Consider the following 15,504-nt stretch of genomic DNA (forward strand, 5'->3'; position numbering starts at 1 on the left):
TTTATGGCTCTGACACAGGATAGTCCGAGTTTCTCTCTGCCATTGCTCATTGCAGTTCTTTTCTCAGTTCCTAGGGTTGGGCTGATAGAGGTTCTTTTAATCTGTTGACACTATCACCCAGATAAAAGCAAGCTACCATCGATCTCTTCCATTAGGTGGTCACATAACAAACAGAACAGGTGACCCAACAGAGCATTCTCCTGTTTATCCGTCTTTGCTGATGACCTGGCACCCTCATAGTCAGCACTGCAAATCCTGCTCAGTAAATCCTTGGAAATTATATCTTCAATGCATCTGTATGTATAGCAAAACCTATAATTCTACCTGTATAATGCATCAACAGATGTTGTATAGGGTGTGTGTCTGTATCTATGTTACTTGTTTTGAATCTGGACAAATGCTATCATAACATTTTCACATCCAGAGGCCAATATGTGAATCTTTACTTTAATACCCATTAAATTACACAGACTGAAAACAATAAAAAAATAAAATAAAATAAAAATCTGTGTAACTGAATAGGTCCCCACCATTCTAGCTTCCCCAAATAGTGACCGGAGCCAAGAGCAAACCGATTTGCTATCAAGAGAAAAAAAAAAAAAATTAAAAGTTCCTTCTCTAATTCTTCTACAATCTGAAGGCAGTGGTAGTCTAAGGAAACAGAGATAGATGATGCAGCCCTCTTTGCCCCCCCCCTCCCATTAGCAACACTGAATTTAAGGGGTGGGATGAGAAACAGTACTTGCCTGGTGCGGGGCAGGGCTTGGCCGGGTCTCTCTGGTGCCAGCTGTGAGCGATCCAGGATTCTGGGGAACAGCGGCAAGTAGAAGGATGGGCGCTTGCCGGTTCTGTTCCTCTCTCTCTCTCTCTCTCTCTCTCTCTCTCTCTCTCTCTCTCTCCTCCCTTCCTCCCTCCCTCCCCTTCTTTTTTCTTTTCCTCTCCCCTCTCTCACACGCACTCTCTCTCTCTCTCTCCTTCTTTCTCCATTTCCTCTGTGTTTCTATCTTGCGTTGCTTCTCACTCTCAAGCTCTTCACAGTCTGAGTAAAATCTAGATCGTATACATAGAGCCTGCTCTTTTTTGTCTGAATTAATCTTGTTCGTTTCACCTTTTCACTGACCAAGAGACATGAGTGCGACTTTATTTGGGGAGAGGGAGAGAGAGGAAAGGAGCCCACTGTTGCATAGTCAATAACATCCTTTTTATCAATGCAATATACAATAGGGGCGGCTTGGCCCAGAGAACCCATTGAAAATCTCCTCATTATTCGGATTGGGGGGCTTGTGGGGACAGACGAATAAAACCGCTTATTCTGCTATTAAGAGTGATCGGTTCTGCTCATCACCAAATCATCCCACGCTTCCACTATTTCAGGTTTGAAGGGGAGCAGAAGCATTACGCTCCCGTTATCCCAGAAAACATCACAAATACACCTCTGCTGGGAATTTAAAGAGAAAACAAGTGTAAAAGAAAAATCCATCTTTATCAATAAAACGGGGATACTTTACATCCACTTTTACCTGAGACGGTGTTGGATTTCAGAATGCTTTGGCTGAGACAAACTTTTACGTTATCCCGAGTGGAGCGCGTACTCTTTGCTGCTGCTTTGTCAGACACACACAAATACACTAGAGCCTCTTTGAACATGTTTTCAAAGGTGAGGGGGCTGGGACTGAGCTATTGGAGAATATTCAGCTAATATAAATATTCTATTCTCCCAGTACAATCTCTCAAGTTAAAAAAAAAAAAAATCCATTGAAAGAAATTTCATAGTGTTGACTTCGGACGCAGTAAAGGCACAGGCTCAGTGCGAGAAGGTAGAGGTGGCGGGGGACGAGGGGAGGAAGGGGAGAGGGGGGGAGAGGAAAGGGGGGAAGCGGTAAGTGAACGAAGCTGCCCTTCCTAGTCTCGATGTCTGTCCGCTAGATGGCAGGCAGCTCCAGCTATTCTTTCAGGCAAAGGCGGCCGGGGGAGAGACTAGCTTCCCCTTCTTCATCTAACCAATCACAATCACCACCACATTTTCTCTCCCCCAACATCTCGCTCCATATCTCCCTCCCCCCTCCGTCTCCCTCTCCCTCTCTCTCTCTCTTCCCCCCCCCCCTCTCTCTCTCCCCCCATAACCTTCCCCCTTTAGCCCTCCCTTTTCTATTTTCCTGGGAATCACTCACTTGCGCGCATTAATCCTTCCAGACAACAATTCGAGAACTTACTTTTGTTTTATTAATAATTATTGAAGTGTTGCCGTTTGGCAGTCTAGAGACCCCAAAAAAAATTAAATAAAAAAAGGAAAAAATAAGGGAGAGCAAAAACAATAAACCGATTCAAAAGCGTAAATAACATTTTTTTTTAACCACACATTTTAAGAGGAGAAGGTGTAAATGAAAAGTGGATTTCTGATCGCATTTTGTGGCAAGGAGAATTCCATGAGTGTGATTTATCGTAATTAAAGCTATAAAACCAAGGCAGGACTTTGGGCAATAAATGGGGCACTCTCCTCATTGCAGCTGAGGAAAAAATAAAATGAACAAGGATTGAATTGAAAACCTATTTCTTAGGTCATATAGATATAGATATATGTATATATATATACATATACATGTATACATATATGTGGAGATCAAAACTTACTTTATTACGAAAATCATTAAAATGGTAGGCTTGTTCATTCCCAGTTAAAATATTCTCTTAATATTTCCCCCAATGGAACTCTCATCACACTCATAAAATCTAATATACATAAAAAACTTTTTCAGTCAGGATCAAAATAATTTCTTTCAAATTTTTCTTTTCCCTTAATGCAGTGCCTTCTCCCCACCCCCACCCCCTGGATATTGTGTGTGTGTGTGTGTGTGTGTGTGTGTGTGTGTGTGACCATAGACGACCCATACTAATCAGGTCTCAAAGTAAATAGCAGCGCAGGGCGATCTCAATGTAAATTGCGCTTGTCAGAAGAACACCCCCTCCCCCCAACCTCCCGCCCCTCTCTCTCACTTTCTCTCCTCCTCCCTTCCCCATCCCAGTCAGTAGGTAGCAAAGGAAAAAAAGGGGGGAGGGCGGAGGAAGGAGGGGGGAGGGGAAATTCAACCAATGGAGTGAAGGAGGCTTGGCTAACCTTAGCCTCCCATTTTCTCTCCCCCCAATTCAGGGCTCTGACCAGTCAGTCGCCTTTGATTATCAGTTGCCAGCAGCCCTTCTCTTGGCTCCTTGACATGAGCTCCATATAAGGCAGCGATCTCCATAGAAACGTGTCAGTTTCAATAGTAGTGTCAAAGTTCACTATATACAGACATTCGCGCAGATCCCCCTTTCGGAAACATTGCTCTGCTAGTCCTCCCGTTTAAACGCATTCAATTTTTGGGTCTCTCTCTCTCTCTCTCTCTCTCTCTCTCTCTCTTTCTCTCTCTCTCTCCCTCTCTCTCTCCCTCTCTCTGTCTTTCTCCCCTTTCATCTCTTCTCTCTCCCCCTCTCTCCTCCCTGTCTCTCCCCTTTCTCCTTTCTTGCATATTCTATTAGTTTTTCTTCTTATCCTTCTCTCTCTTTTTTCCTTCTTTTTTCCCTCCTCTTAATCTCTTTTACTCCATTCTGGTTGGAAGAGAGAGGGGGAAACTTTAAAAAAAAAGAAGGAGACTCTCCCTTCGTAATCTTATTGTTATTATTATATAAATATATATACATATATATTTAGAGGGAGGGTGTTGGTTGCTGGCTGAAGAGGACTTATTTAAAATACTAAAAAAAGAACATTTTTGGGCGATCTCCAGTGTTTTTTAATCAGCTCTGTGTGTTATAGCAGAAGAAACAGAAAGAAGAAGCAAGAAAGGAAAAGAAGAGGATTATTTATTCGACCTACTTTGGATGTCTTTTTTTTTTTTTTTTTTTTGTAAATTCCTCTTATTTTAATTTTTTTTAACTTCGCTGTGAAGTCGTCTACGGCGTGAATTTATCCTGTTTTTCTTCTTCTTCCACTACCTTCCCCCCCCCCCTAAAAAAAAAAAAAAGGGCAGAATCACCGACACCGCCACCACAACAAAAAAAGAGCAAACTGTGTAATCTTCATCTCCTGAATCCCGCTTTCCAGGACTGGTTTCCTGAATGGCTGGCTGCGGTTTGCCCTGGACCTGGCCCCCGGACACTTTCAAGCCTTGATCATCCTGAGGCTTTTCCTCTCTTCGATCCTTGTGCTCTCCAGTTTACGCACCTCCAGATCCCGGAGCACCCGCCCCGGCAGCAGCGGCGGCGGCGGCGGCGGCAGCGGCGGCGGCGACGGCGGCTGCACCAGCGGCGGCAGCTACAGCAGCACCACCGGCCCCAGCCTGGGCAGCGGCTGCGGCGGCAGCGGCGGCAGCAGCAGCAGCGGCGGCGGCGGCGGCGGCGGCGGCAGCCCCGACCTCCTCCTCTTCCTCCACCACCACCACCACCTCCTCCTCCTCCTCCTCCTCCTTCCCCTGCTTCCTCCTCTATGTCTGCACATCCTTTGCACTCCTAGCACTCGGCCGGTGTTGTGTGTGTGTGTGTGTCTGTGTATCTGTGTGTGAGAGAGAGGGAGAGAGTGTGTATGTGTGTGCGTGTGTTGTATCCGATGTTCGTCTTCCCCCCAGTGCAGCTCTGAATGCCTCTCCCTATAGCCTTATTTGCCGTTTCTGAATTTTCAACTTGAAGAAGAAAAAAAAAAAAAGCCAAAGGGGTGGGGGAGGGGGGGAAGGAGAAATCAACCCCCAAAACGAGAACCAGAGGGGGAAGGGGGAGAGAGAGCCTGCACAGGCATGCTTGAGTCTTGAGTTCAAATCCCAGCCCTTACTTAGAGGAGGGGAAAGACGGGGGAGGGGGGGCTGCAAAGAGAGAGAGAGAGAAAGAAAGAAAGAAAACGGCAGGAACAACAAACCGCACCAGGGCAGCAGCGGCAGCGGCACCGGGAGCCGCCGAGGCAGCAGCCGCCGCCGCCGCCGCCGCAGCAGCAGCAGCAGCATCGCCCAGGTCCCTCGCTCCGGCTCCTCTCCCCCAAACCCGAGCTCCCCCCCCCCCCCTCCCCCTCCCCCCTTCCCCCTCCCCCTCCCCTTCCCCTCCCTCCTCTCTCTCCCCGGCAGCCCTCTGCGAGAAGCTCCGCTCCCCCAGCACTTTCTGGGCCCTGAGATATGGCAATGGTAGTTAGCAGCTGGCGAGATCCGCAGGAAGACGTGGCCGGGGGGAACCCAGGCGGCCCCAATCCCGCAGCCCAGCCCGCCCGGGAACAGCAGCAGCAGGCGGGTTCGGCGGCCCCGCACACCCCCCAGACCCCGAGTCAGCCGGGACCTCCGTCCACCCCAGGCACGGCGGGAGACAAGGGGCAAGGCCAGCCCGGCTCGGGCCAAAGCCAGCAACATATTGAGTGTGTGGTGTGCGGGGACAAATCGAGCGGGAAACACTACGGCCAATTCACCTGCGAGGGCTGCAAAAGTTTCTTCAAGAGAAGCGTCCGCAGGAACTTAACTTACACATGCCGTGCCAACAGGAACTGTCCCATAGACCAGCATCACCGCAATCAGTGCCAATATTGCCGCCTCAAGAAGTGTCTCAAAGTGGGCATGAGGCGGGAAGGTGAATATTTCTTCTCTTTTACTTCTAGCTTTGCTGTGTTTTTCTTTTGCTTTCTCTTGTTTTTGCTTCTCCTCCATTCGAAAATACTACCTTATCCCCCACTGTAATCCTCCCCCCCTTTCCCCTAGTCATTCGCCTCGCTTTGCAACCTAGACTTCGCTTCTGCTGACACCCCCCTTTCTAACGACCCCCGATCTCCACCACCCCCCCCCCCCCCCCCGCCTTGCATTCCCCTTCCTGTACACCCCTCCTTCCTACTTATCGTGATGAGGATTTTTTTTTTAATGATGAGGTTTGGAAGGAAAAAAAAAATCCTCATTCTTTCTTAGTTCTGCTGTGTCTCTTCCCCACGCGTGTGTGTGGCTGCTTTAGTATCTGTTGGCATGATGTGGAGAGGGGGTGATTTTTTTTTTTTTTTTTTTTTTTTTTTTTGCAAAGCTATGTTTTCTCCATTCCCCTTTTAAAATCTTTATAAAATAGGGGAGGGTAGAAAGGTGGGAAGAGGGACACTTTATAGTAGATTCATTGCTGTCATCATCTTTTCTGAAGCCTGGCTTGGAAAAAGAGGATCGAGATTTATTGCACTTGTAGGTCTAATGGGGGGTGAGAGGGGGGAGAGAAGGGGGAAAGGAAATCTACTCGCATTTAATGGTTCCCTCTCCTATCCAGTGTGCTGCAGTGTGCTTGTCTCCAGATCTGTGGCCTTGTTTTCACTCCTACTTTGAAAGGAAAGTTTGTGACTGATCCTTGCTTTTATAGTTGTGTCATTTTTTTAAAAAGCATGTTACTTATTTTATTTCTCCACCAAACTCCACTCTGCTTAAATACTCCATACAAATGACAATTTGCAGCGTATTTACCGTTGCTTCTTATTTCATCATAATGCCTAGTATGCAGCTGGCACGAGCTTCCACACCATTTAAAGCCTGGTTTTGTCAGCACAAGTTTGGATGTTGGATATGCCTCAATTTCATATGGAAAGATATGCTGCACTCTTTTATAAAGAGATTTAGCAGTTTACAGTTAAAGTTTATCTTCTTACTGTCGTTAAAGATGTCTTATAGTCAAATAAGATAACCAGTCAATTTTGCAGAGAGAAAATTACTCTTTTAATTGGTTTTAAAATTATATTTTATATGCTTACAAGAAAAGAAATTGAATTCCTTCAGATCTGGAAGAACTGGCAAATATGACGACTTCATTTCGTAGCTCCAGGGAGCTTTTTGTAGACATTTGAAGAAGGGGGGAAAGAAAAAAACAAAAACAAAAAAAACTTTGAATTGTGTTCTCATTTAATTGAAAAATAACTGCCAAGTTCAAAACTATACTAGAGTGGGGAAGCTATTATAGCTCCATTTGATTTTAAGGGCTCAAATTGCATTTATTGCTTGCACTAAAATTGGGATAAAAGTCAAAGTTAAAGAAACTATGAATTGTTAAATGGGAAAGCAAAATTATAACTACATATATATGCAGGCATATCAAAATGCATATGGGGAGGGGGAGCAATAGCCTCAACTTGTACTAAAGTTGCCTTTGTTTACTTGACAATTTCAAACGTTGAGACAGTCGAAGTCAAACATACACATACCAAAAAAAAAAAAAAAAAAAAAAAAAAAAAAAACCAACTTTGTTCAGCTTTAGGAACTCAAAGCATGCTTACGTTTTGCATTCAGATGGTTAATGAATCCAGGGTTTTTGCAGTTGCAAGCTAGAGCATTCACTGGGCAAAAGCTGTCTGCAGGGTTTTGCAGTGGGACCGAACAGGACAGATATTAATTATATTTCTTACTTTTTTCAATAATGTTTGGCTACTGTAAGTTCGAACATTTTTATTTTCATTGAAAGTATTCAGTCTTTTTGTTGTTTTTAACAGTAAGAACTTTGTGTGATGTGGTGGGGAAAGGAAGACGGAGTGGTACTAGAATCTTAGTTTGCTTAGAAGTTGAAAGTGATTAGTAAGGGTATGTAATATGTATCTATTTTAAAGACAGGTTTATAGCATTTGAAAGTGATATAGAAACACTTTATGAGCAAAACACTGATAATCTGCACATCAGTGTACTTAGGGCACTTGCCTTAGACCACAAGCATTTAGCCCTGTTTTTAAACCCTGGTTTCTTGAAGTCTGGAGGGGTGAATGGGGATTTATTCTGTATTCATATTTTCTTGGTTATCTTTTCTGGGTTTTGGACATGTGGTGATTGAGGTGTAAGAGCAAGACGATATCTCTTCCTCTGAGGTCTTCTTTGGGATGAGTTTTGTACTAAGTCTGCAGAGAGAAGAGAGCAGAACGATTGCCGCACTTACCAAGATTCTGCAGTTGGATGGATTGATACCTGTCTGGATCTATAGACCCCTTTGTGGGACAATGTTTGTGTGTGAGTCTGAGAGTATGTGTGTATATGGTGTGTGTGTGTGTGTGTGTGTGTGTGTGTGCGCGCCAGTGTGCGCCTGGGCGTATGTGTGTCTGCGGGGAGAGGCACTTGCATTGTCTCGGGACCCGCAGCACCGCGTTGAGGAGATGTTTGCAAGCCCCTTGGATGCACATTTCCTCTTCTTTTCTCTTTCTTTTTGTCAGCGGTTCAGCGAGGAAGAATGCCTCCAACCCAACCCAACCCAGGCCAATATGCCCTCACCAATGGGGATCCCCTGAACGGTCACTGCTATCTATCTGGATACATCTCACTGCTGCTGCGGGCCGAGCCCTACCCTACCTCCCGCTACGGCAGCCAGTGTATGCAGCCCAACAACATCATGGGCATAGAGAACATCTGCGAGCTGGCCGCCCGCCTACTCTTCAGCGCCGTCGAATGGGCCCGCAACATTCCCTTCTTCCCGGACCTGCAGATCACAGACCAGGTGGCCCTGCTGCGGCTCACGTGGAGCGAGCTGTTTGTCCTCAACGCGGCGCAGTGCTCCATGCCCCTCCACGTGGCCCCGTTGCTGGCCGCAGCCGGCCTGCACGCCTCGCCCATGTCCGCCGACCGGGTCGTGGCCTTCATGGATCACATCCGTATCTTCCAGGAGCAGGTGGAAAAGCTCAAGGCCCTGCACGTCGACTCCGCAGAGTACAGCTGCCTCAAAGCCATCGTCCTCTTCACATCAGGTGAGGGGTGGAGGAGAGAGGGGAGGAGGGATAGGAAGAAGGGGTGGAGGGAGATGCACAGAGGGAGTGTTAGAGAGGTGGGGGAGTTGCGATGGGGAGAGGGAGCACAAGTGCTTGGTAAGAGCTAGAGTCAGCCTGATTCTTCTCCCCCCCCTCCCCCGCACCTTTCCCCCCCCCTCCCCGGTCATCTCCTCTTTCTTTCTAACCTCCTCACACTCCTCTCGGAGTGGGTGCTTGGGTGGGTGTTGGGGGGGGAGGGGGTCGCTGCTGCCAGGTTTGGAGTGGATTTAGGGGTGGGTGGGCCTCTACTGCTACTGCTGCTGCTGCTGCTGCTGCTTTCTCAGTTACTGCGGCAGCTTAGTCTCACTCAGCCTGCTATGGGTTGGTTTAAAGGATGTGATGGCCTGGTTAGGGAATGAAACAAACCAGGGTGACTATCTCTACCTCTACTCTGGCGGCGTCTGAGTGAGCTCAGGGATCTGAGGGAGGAGAAGAAAGGAGGAGGACTTGAGAATGTTCGTTTCTCTTGCATGGTACTTTCACTGGAAGAATTTCTCGATTGAGATTGTTTCTCTCTCTCTCTCTCTCTCTCTCTCTCTCTCTCTCTCTCTCTCTCTCTCTCTCTCTTCTCTCCATTTCTCACACACAAATTAAAATTAAGGAGATAGAGGGAAATCAATTCAAAGAAATCATAAACAATATCGCTTTGTTACTGCCAGTTTTCCCCTTATCGGAAATCATTCCGATATTTGCAGTTGCAGATGTTATTGGGATAATAAAAGAGAAAGAAAAAACTTGATTCTAAATTTAAAAGATTTTTTAAAAATTAAAGCAATACCGTAGAACTCAGAAGGAAAGTAAGATTGCGTCGGCTCAAAGAGAAATCTTTTTACTATGCAAACCCCACCAATATTGGAAATTTAACAGATTGCTGGGAGAAAATATCAAATTAAGTGTAGGCGGTGGTAACTTGAATGTTAACAATCACTCTTATGATAGATGGTTCAAATTAACTTGTAAGAAAGTACATTAACATGGCTTTGAAATGTTCTCATCTTAGACTATGTGAATTCTATAGATCTCTTGTTATCATATCCTGCAAACAGCAAACATATAAACACCAAAGACAGCAGGTAATGGGAGAAATGTAAACAAAGCCAGAAAAGAAGTCAAATGTGCATGCAGAGCTGTTTAGAAGTGATGTGGTTCTTTTCCACTTAGATATTTGGTAGCAATAATTAACACTACTATTCATGTTATTCTTTAAAAATTCTTTCATATAGAGAAAAATAGATTCCTAATAAATTTATCCTAGAATCAAAAAGAGCCAAATGAAAACCATTCTCTAGCAAAGATGGAACAACCTTCCCAAGGCCTTGTCGAGCAGTAAGCAATTTATAATCTATCAATATTTGCTGCCTTTCATGCGTGAAAAATAGTATTTACATTGTATTAAAATGACTCTTAAATTTGCACAATATTGTAATGTAGCAAATGTAGTATTAATATCGATTTGAACAACAGATAATTTATTTAGACAAGAGAACCTAATTTGTATGCAGGGTGGCCAGAGCCATGTACTTTGACTGCCCCCTTTTACTTTCAGTGCAAATGCAGGTCTGTTAGTGGAAGAGGAGTTATTCTTTGCAGGAGTAGAAAAGTACGGACCTTAAAACAAATGGAAGATTTATTGAATAGCCACATCAATAGTTTGAATGCATTTTATCTTAATAAGTCTTCTTGATGGAAACATGTTTTTAAAAGTGACAAAGAGGCTTGAAAGCATAGATCAGACAGACTGATTTAACTCTGGAGCATGTCTGTAGACTTACCTACTTTTTACACTCATTCACTGTGGAGGTTCCATCAATAAATAGGCCAATCACAGTGAAGTTGATTTTTTTAACCCTATCTAGTGAGGTCCTAGGAAATAGAAATGTGACACTGTAGTGAAGAATGGTCTACTCAAGAGAGATCTCCCCTCCCTTCTTCTATCCCACAGGCATTGGTTCTACCCACCTTCCAACTCCCTTGAATTTTCTGTTCACATACCCCTTCTCCATGTAGCTTAGAGAACTATCAGTCTACAGTAAAGTCCCTGTAATTATTAACTCTTTTGTTTCAACTTATATTCCTAAATAACAGAATTCAAATCCTTCTTTGCAAAACAAAACAAAAAGTTTTCCAAAGAGCTTGCTTGGATGATTACTTAAAGGCACAAAGGATATCTAATAAGTTAACAATAATATTATTTTGTTGGGAAAATGAAAGCAGAATATCTGAAAATGGAAATACAGCTGTCAGGAGCAATTCACCCCCTCCCCCATACACACATTTCCACTTTTGACTAAACTTGTTTTGATTGCTAGCCAGAAGGGAATTCATGGGAAGCCTTTTTCAAAGTCATCCAATTTTTAAGCAAACTTTGAATGATGGAAAAAGGATTTTTAGACATATTGTCCAAAGAAGTTTGCTAAGGCTAAGTGTTTAATGCTGGCAGGGGGGTCCCCTGTTGTGGTTTTTACATTTGGGCCCTGGATAATTTGTTTAATCCCTAATATTCTGGACATCATCCAAGGATTAGGTCATGACCTGAACTTACTTTAAAAAAAAAAAAAAACCCTCTATTAATTCACACACCTAAATATTTCTTCAGATAAATGAGAGCTTCTCTGAAAGCCCGTCGTCTAGTTTACATAAATACAATAAATCCATTTTCAACACAATAATAACTTTGATTTCTAGTTATGGCACCTGATTACATCTATATTTTCTAAACACTAAACTCTCCTGAATGCATCACATGAAATACATTCTCTACACGACAAAGGCTAAGGCTGTAGAGCCCTGAACAGTAATGGTTATTTATTTACATAATTTCTTTTCCATACAGTGTAGAAGAAATATTGAGCGTCCCCATATTGACACTGCCATATAAAAAGAGAGACACGGATTTTGCACATTATGCCTCCTTTTCTTATCTGAGAAATAATTCATGTAGTGTAAATATGTATTGCATTACACTTGCCCTAGCTATCCAAGAGTTGTGGACGCAATAACCTAATCGATCTAAAAGCCCATTCCTGTCTATTCACCACTGGTGAAACCCTCTTTCCAATGAGAAAAGGAAAATTAACTTCCAGACTTCTAACCCAAGTCCTGATCAAGCCAAATCCTTCTTTCTTCAGTAAGAATAGGAGTGTATATTTAAATAGTAGCACTAGCCTTCAAAGAAAAGAAAGAAAAATCGAAACCTGGTTGAGGAGAGGATACAGATTTCAATACCCAACATTTCTACTTCCTTCAGTTAAGGGTTATAGATGTAGGTTAGTGTCCTGTGACCCTGCACTTTGGCGGGCACTTATCATAAATATCTGATAAATATTTTACAGACCTTAAGGGAATGACATATGGGTCTTTAAAAAAAAAAATCTGCTAAAGTATTAGGGGGAACCTTTTCATATTGTATTGTCTGAATTTGAATAGGGTCCTGGGGCATAATATGAGATAATACATGTATTTCAAGATAAATGTAAATATGAGACTGCTTGGTGGCAATCGCTGTAGTCTGTTTAAACTCAAGGCCAAGAACAGACCTGTACATTCTTTAGCTACTCAGGGTGCATGTGTGGGTTTTTTATTTTGTTTTGTTTGGGGATTTTTTGTTTTGTTTTGTTTTTTTGCAGTAAATCAACTCTACTTTGGATTTTGGTTTTAAAGAATGTCACTGTATTAACAATATAATATGGATTAGCAAAACAATCTGGTTTGGGTAATTATGTATCTGAAAGTAACCTAGTCTGGATTTCAGGTCAAAGGATTCCTTTCTCAGGAATTCTTGAATTATAGCTTGTATTATTTGTGTGTGGGGGGGGGGGGGGGGAAGTTTTTTGTTTGTTTGTTTTTTGGGTTTGTTTTTTGTTTTTTGCTTGAGGCCATACTCTTGCAGATAAAGGTGCTCAGAAATCTTTGTATCCAGTTCTTTAATATAAGACATAAACTTCACACCCGGGTTCTGATTTGAATCATTTATTGTGCCTTTTCAGCGTCATTCTTCTACAGACACAATCTTTCAATGTCCTTCTGGGGCCATTACCTTGCATTAAGACATACATAGATCTATATAGATAGAATTTTAGTGAAGTCTGTCTTTGATCTTTATAAAACCTCAATTATGTTTCTCCTATGATCCTTATGTTTTTTTAAAATATTCGTTATTGCAATAAATAGCAATGTGGATATCTGAACTATAGGAGCAATTATGGTAGCTTCCCTTGAACCCAAATTTCCTCTACTAACCAGTCAATAAAAAGTAACCTGCTGTTATGTAATATTGTTACTGAAATAAGGACTCTAGTTGATGTAAATAAGTAGATAGTCCTTGAGATGATATCACTTTTCAGAGTTTTCCTCCCTTCTCTTCTTCAATAAGAAGCTTCTCTATGTCTGGCCACATTTAGCTGGTGTTTAGGCACCGCAGCCGTTCCTAGCTTTGTGTCTGATAGCTGCAGATGTCTTCTTAGCACACAGCCTGGAGTAACTGAGCTATATTCCTCTAGATTATTATACAGCTTACAAAGATGTGACCAATTTTCAATTATTTGATCTAAGACACAGATAGAGCTTTCGTCTAGGAATTGCACTGTGAATTCTTTACATAGGAACCTTACTTAAACCCTATATTGCTAAGCATTGGATGTGTTCTAATTCTCAGCATATCTACAAATTGCCTTCCCTCCCCACCCCCCAACCTCCAGCCTTCTACGTGTTTATTGCTACTCAATCTAGTTTGGGTCTAGAATTTGGCTTCTGTTGTTTTGGCTTCTATTGCCTCCAAGATCCATTTAGGTCTTTTTCTGATTGAATATTTCGCCAGGGTCCTTTAAACCCTCTGAAATCAACGGCTAACGCAATCGTTTTAATGAACTGAATACCCCGAAAGATCCTGCCCTTCAGGCTGAGGACAGGTTGTTGTGCGTAGAAAACATGGCTTCAGAGTCTTACATTATTTAATCCAAAGGTGAAGGAGGAAAAACAAAGAGAGGGAGAGGTTGATGTCGTGTGTGTGCGTGTGTGCGTGTGTGTGTGTGTGTGTGTGTGTGTGTAGTTATCTAGATTCTCTAGGCTTGGGAGTTTGATTTATTTTCATTTTGTTGGAGGTAGAAAAAAGGAAGAAGGGAGTGGGGGGGAGGTATAAGGGGGAAGCTTTTTTTTTTTTTTTTTTTTGCTTCTGTTTGTGACTCTGCTGCTCACTGTCCTAACTGTTTGCACCCCCCTCCCCCCACTTGTCTCCTCCCTGTGTGTGGCTGCTCCGGCAGACGCCTGTGGCCTGTCAGATGCCGCCCATATCGAGAGCCTGCAGGAGAAGTCTCAATGCGCCCTGGAGGAGTACGTGAGAAGCCAATACCCTAACCAACCGAGCCGCTTCGGCAAACTGCTGCTGCGGCTGCCTTCTCTGCGCACTGTCTCATCCTCAGTCATTGAACAGCTCTTCTTCGTTCGCTTGGTAGGTAAAACCCCCATTGAAACTCTCATCAGAGATATGTTACTGTCTGGGAGCAGCTTCAACTGGCCTTACATGTCCATCCAGTGTTCCTAGATCTGAGACTACACCGCCCCTGGTCCCTGAGCCCCCAGTAGAGACACAGAGGACGAGGCTTTGGCCAAGGACACCAAACAAACAGAAACGGTCGAACTTGTTAACGCCGGGGGTGCAAATGGTGGCAAGTGGGGAGCGAGGGAGGGGAGAGAGGTGAGGGATTGGAGCAGAACCAACCCAGCAGAACTATATTAAAAAGAAAGAAAGAAAAGAAAAGAAAGAAAGAAAGAAAGAAAAAGACTCATTTAGGATCAGATCTGTGAACACATTGAAAAGGAAATGAAAAGGACCTTGTGTCTATGGGGGAAAAATGAAGAAAGGACCATGGGGATTTTAATAAAACAGAAGGAGAATAATGGACCTTCCAGGATTTATTGTGGACTGATGTGTGGATATATTCTGTACAGAAAAACAAAACAAACATCGAAGCGAACTGAAGCCTATGTAGAAACACACAAAAACACTTACCACGAACATTGTTATTCATTTTGTAAAATATTAGTCTTTATTTTCATTTTTTGTAAAAATTTAAAACATCGTATGCGCATAAAGAAAAACAAACAAGAATTAGGGGAAAATAACATTTTCCAAATAATTATAAAAAAATTGTCCTGTGTCTATGTATCTATATCTGTTTTGTATTTTTTTCTGGTTCCAAACCAGGTTTCCTGTGATTCTATACTAATAATTTTTGATATAACCCTTTGCTTCTTATAATGAGTGCGATATATGTTGTCGAAGCTGTTCTTCAAGAATTAAAATTGAAGTGAGAATTTAAACAAAAATAAAAGATTTAGCAAAAACACGTCTTGTTGCTTGACACATTTCAAAAGATAAGAAACAAACTCAAAATTACTTTCTAATCTGATTGTCATTAGAATAGAAAAGGAAAGCGGGGGGGGGGGGGGGAGAGGGAGGACTTTATTAAAGACCCCAGCAAAGTTAAGTCGAGACTGCACAACTGAAATAAAATCCACTTCGTTGTGTAGATTCTAGGAACTAGCCACTAAGGTTAAAAAAGTGATTTCAAGGCCGGTGTAAGCTTTTTCTTTGTAGTGAGACCGATTTATTCTCTTCATGATTAGCTTATGTTGGTGGTTGGAGGTTTGTAGGCTTAGAAAAGCAGAGAATGTCCTGTTTGTAGCACATTTCCGCGCAGGGTACCTTGGAATATAGATCTTCGTTTTATTGTTCTTTGGTTTGATGGCAAACTATCGGT

General features: G+C 43.1%; 1 protein-coding gene across 1 annotated transcript; it reads left to right on the forward strand.

The window, feature by feature from the left end:
• The first annotated feature begins 5,030 nt into the window (after nt 1-5,030).
• Nucleotides 5,031-15,090, forward strand: NR2F1 (nuclear receptor subfamily 2 group F member 1). The gene is made up of 3 exons (XM_003759842.4): nt 5,031-5,577; nt 8,159-8,686; nt 14,005-15,090. Exons 1-3 carry the CDS (start codon nt 5,136-5,138, stop codon nt 14,283-14,285), a joined length of 1,251 nt encoding a protein of 416 aa, XP_003759890.1. The 5' UTR covers nt 5,031-5,135; the 3' UTR covers nt 14,286-15,090.
• The last annotated feature ends 414 nt before the right edge of the window (nt 15,091-15,504 follow it).

The sequence above is a fragment of the Sarcophilus harrisii genome, chromosome 1, assembly GCF_902635505.1.
Source record: "Sarcophilus harrisii chromosome 1, mSarHar1.11, whole genome shotgun sequence".
Taxonomy (NCBI): domain Eukaryota; kingdom Metazoa; phylum Chordata; class Mammalia; order Dasyuromorphia; family Dasyuridae; genus Sarcophilus; species Sarcophilus harrisii.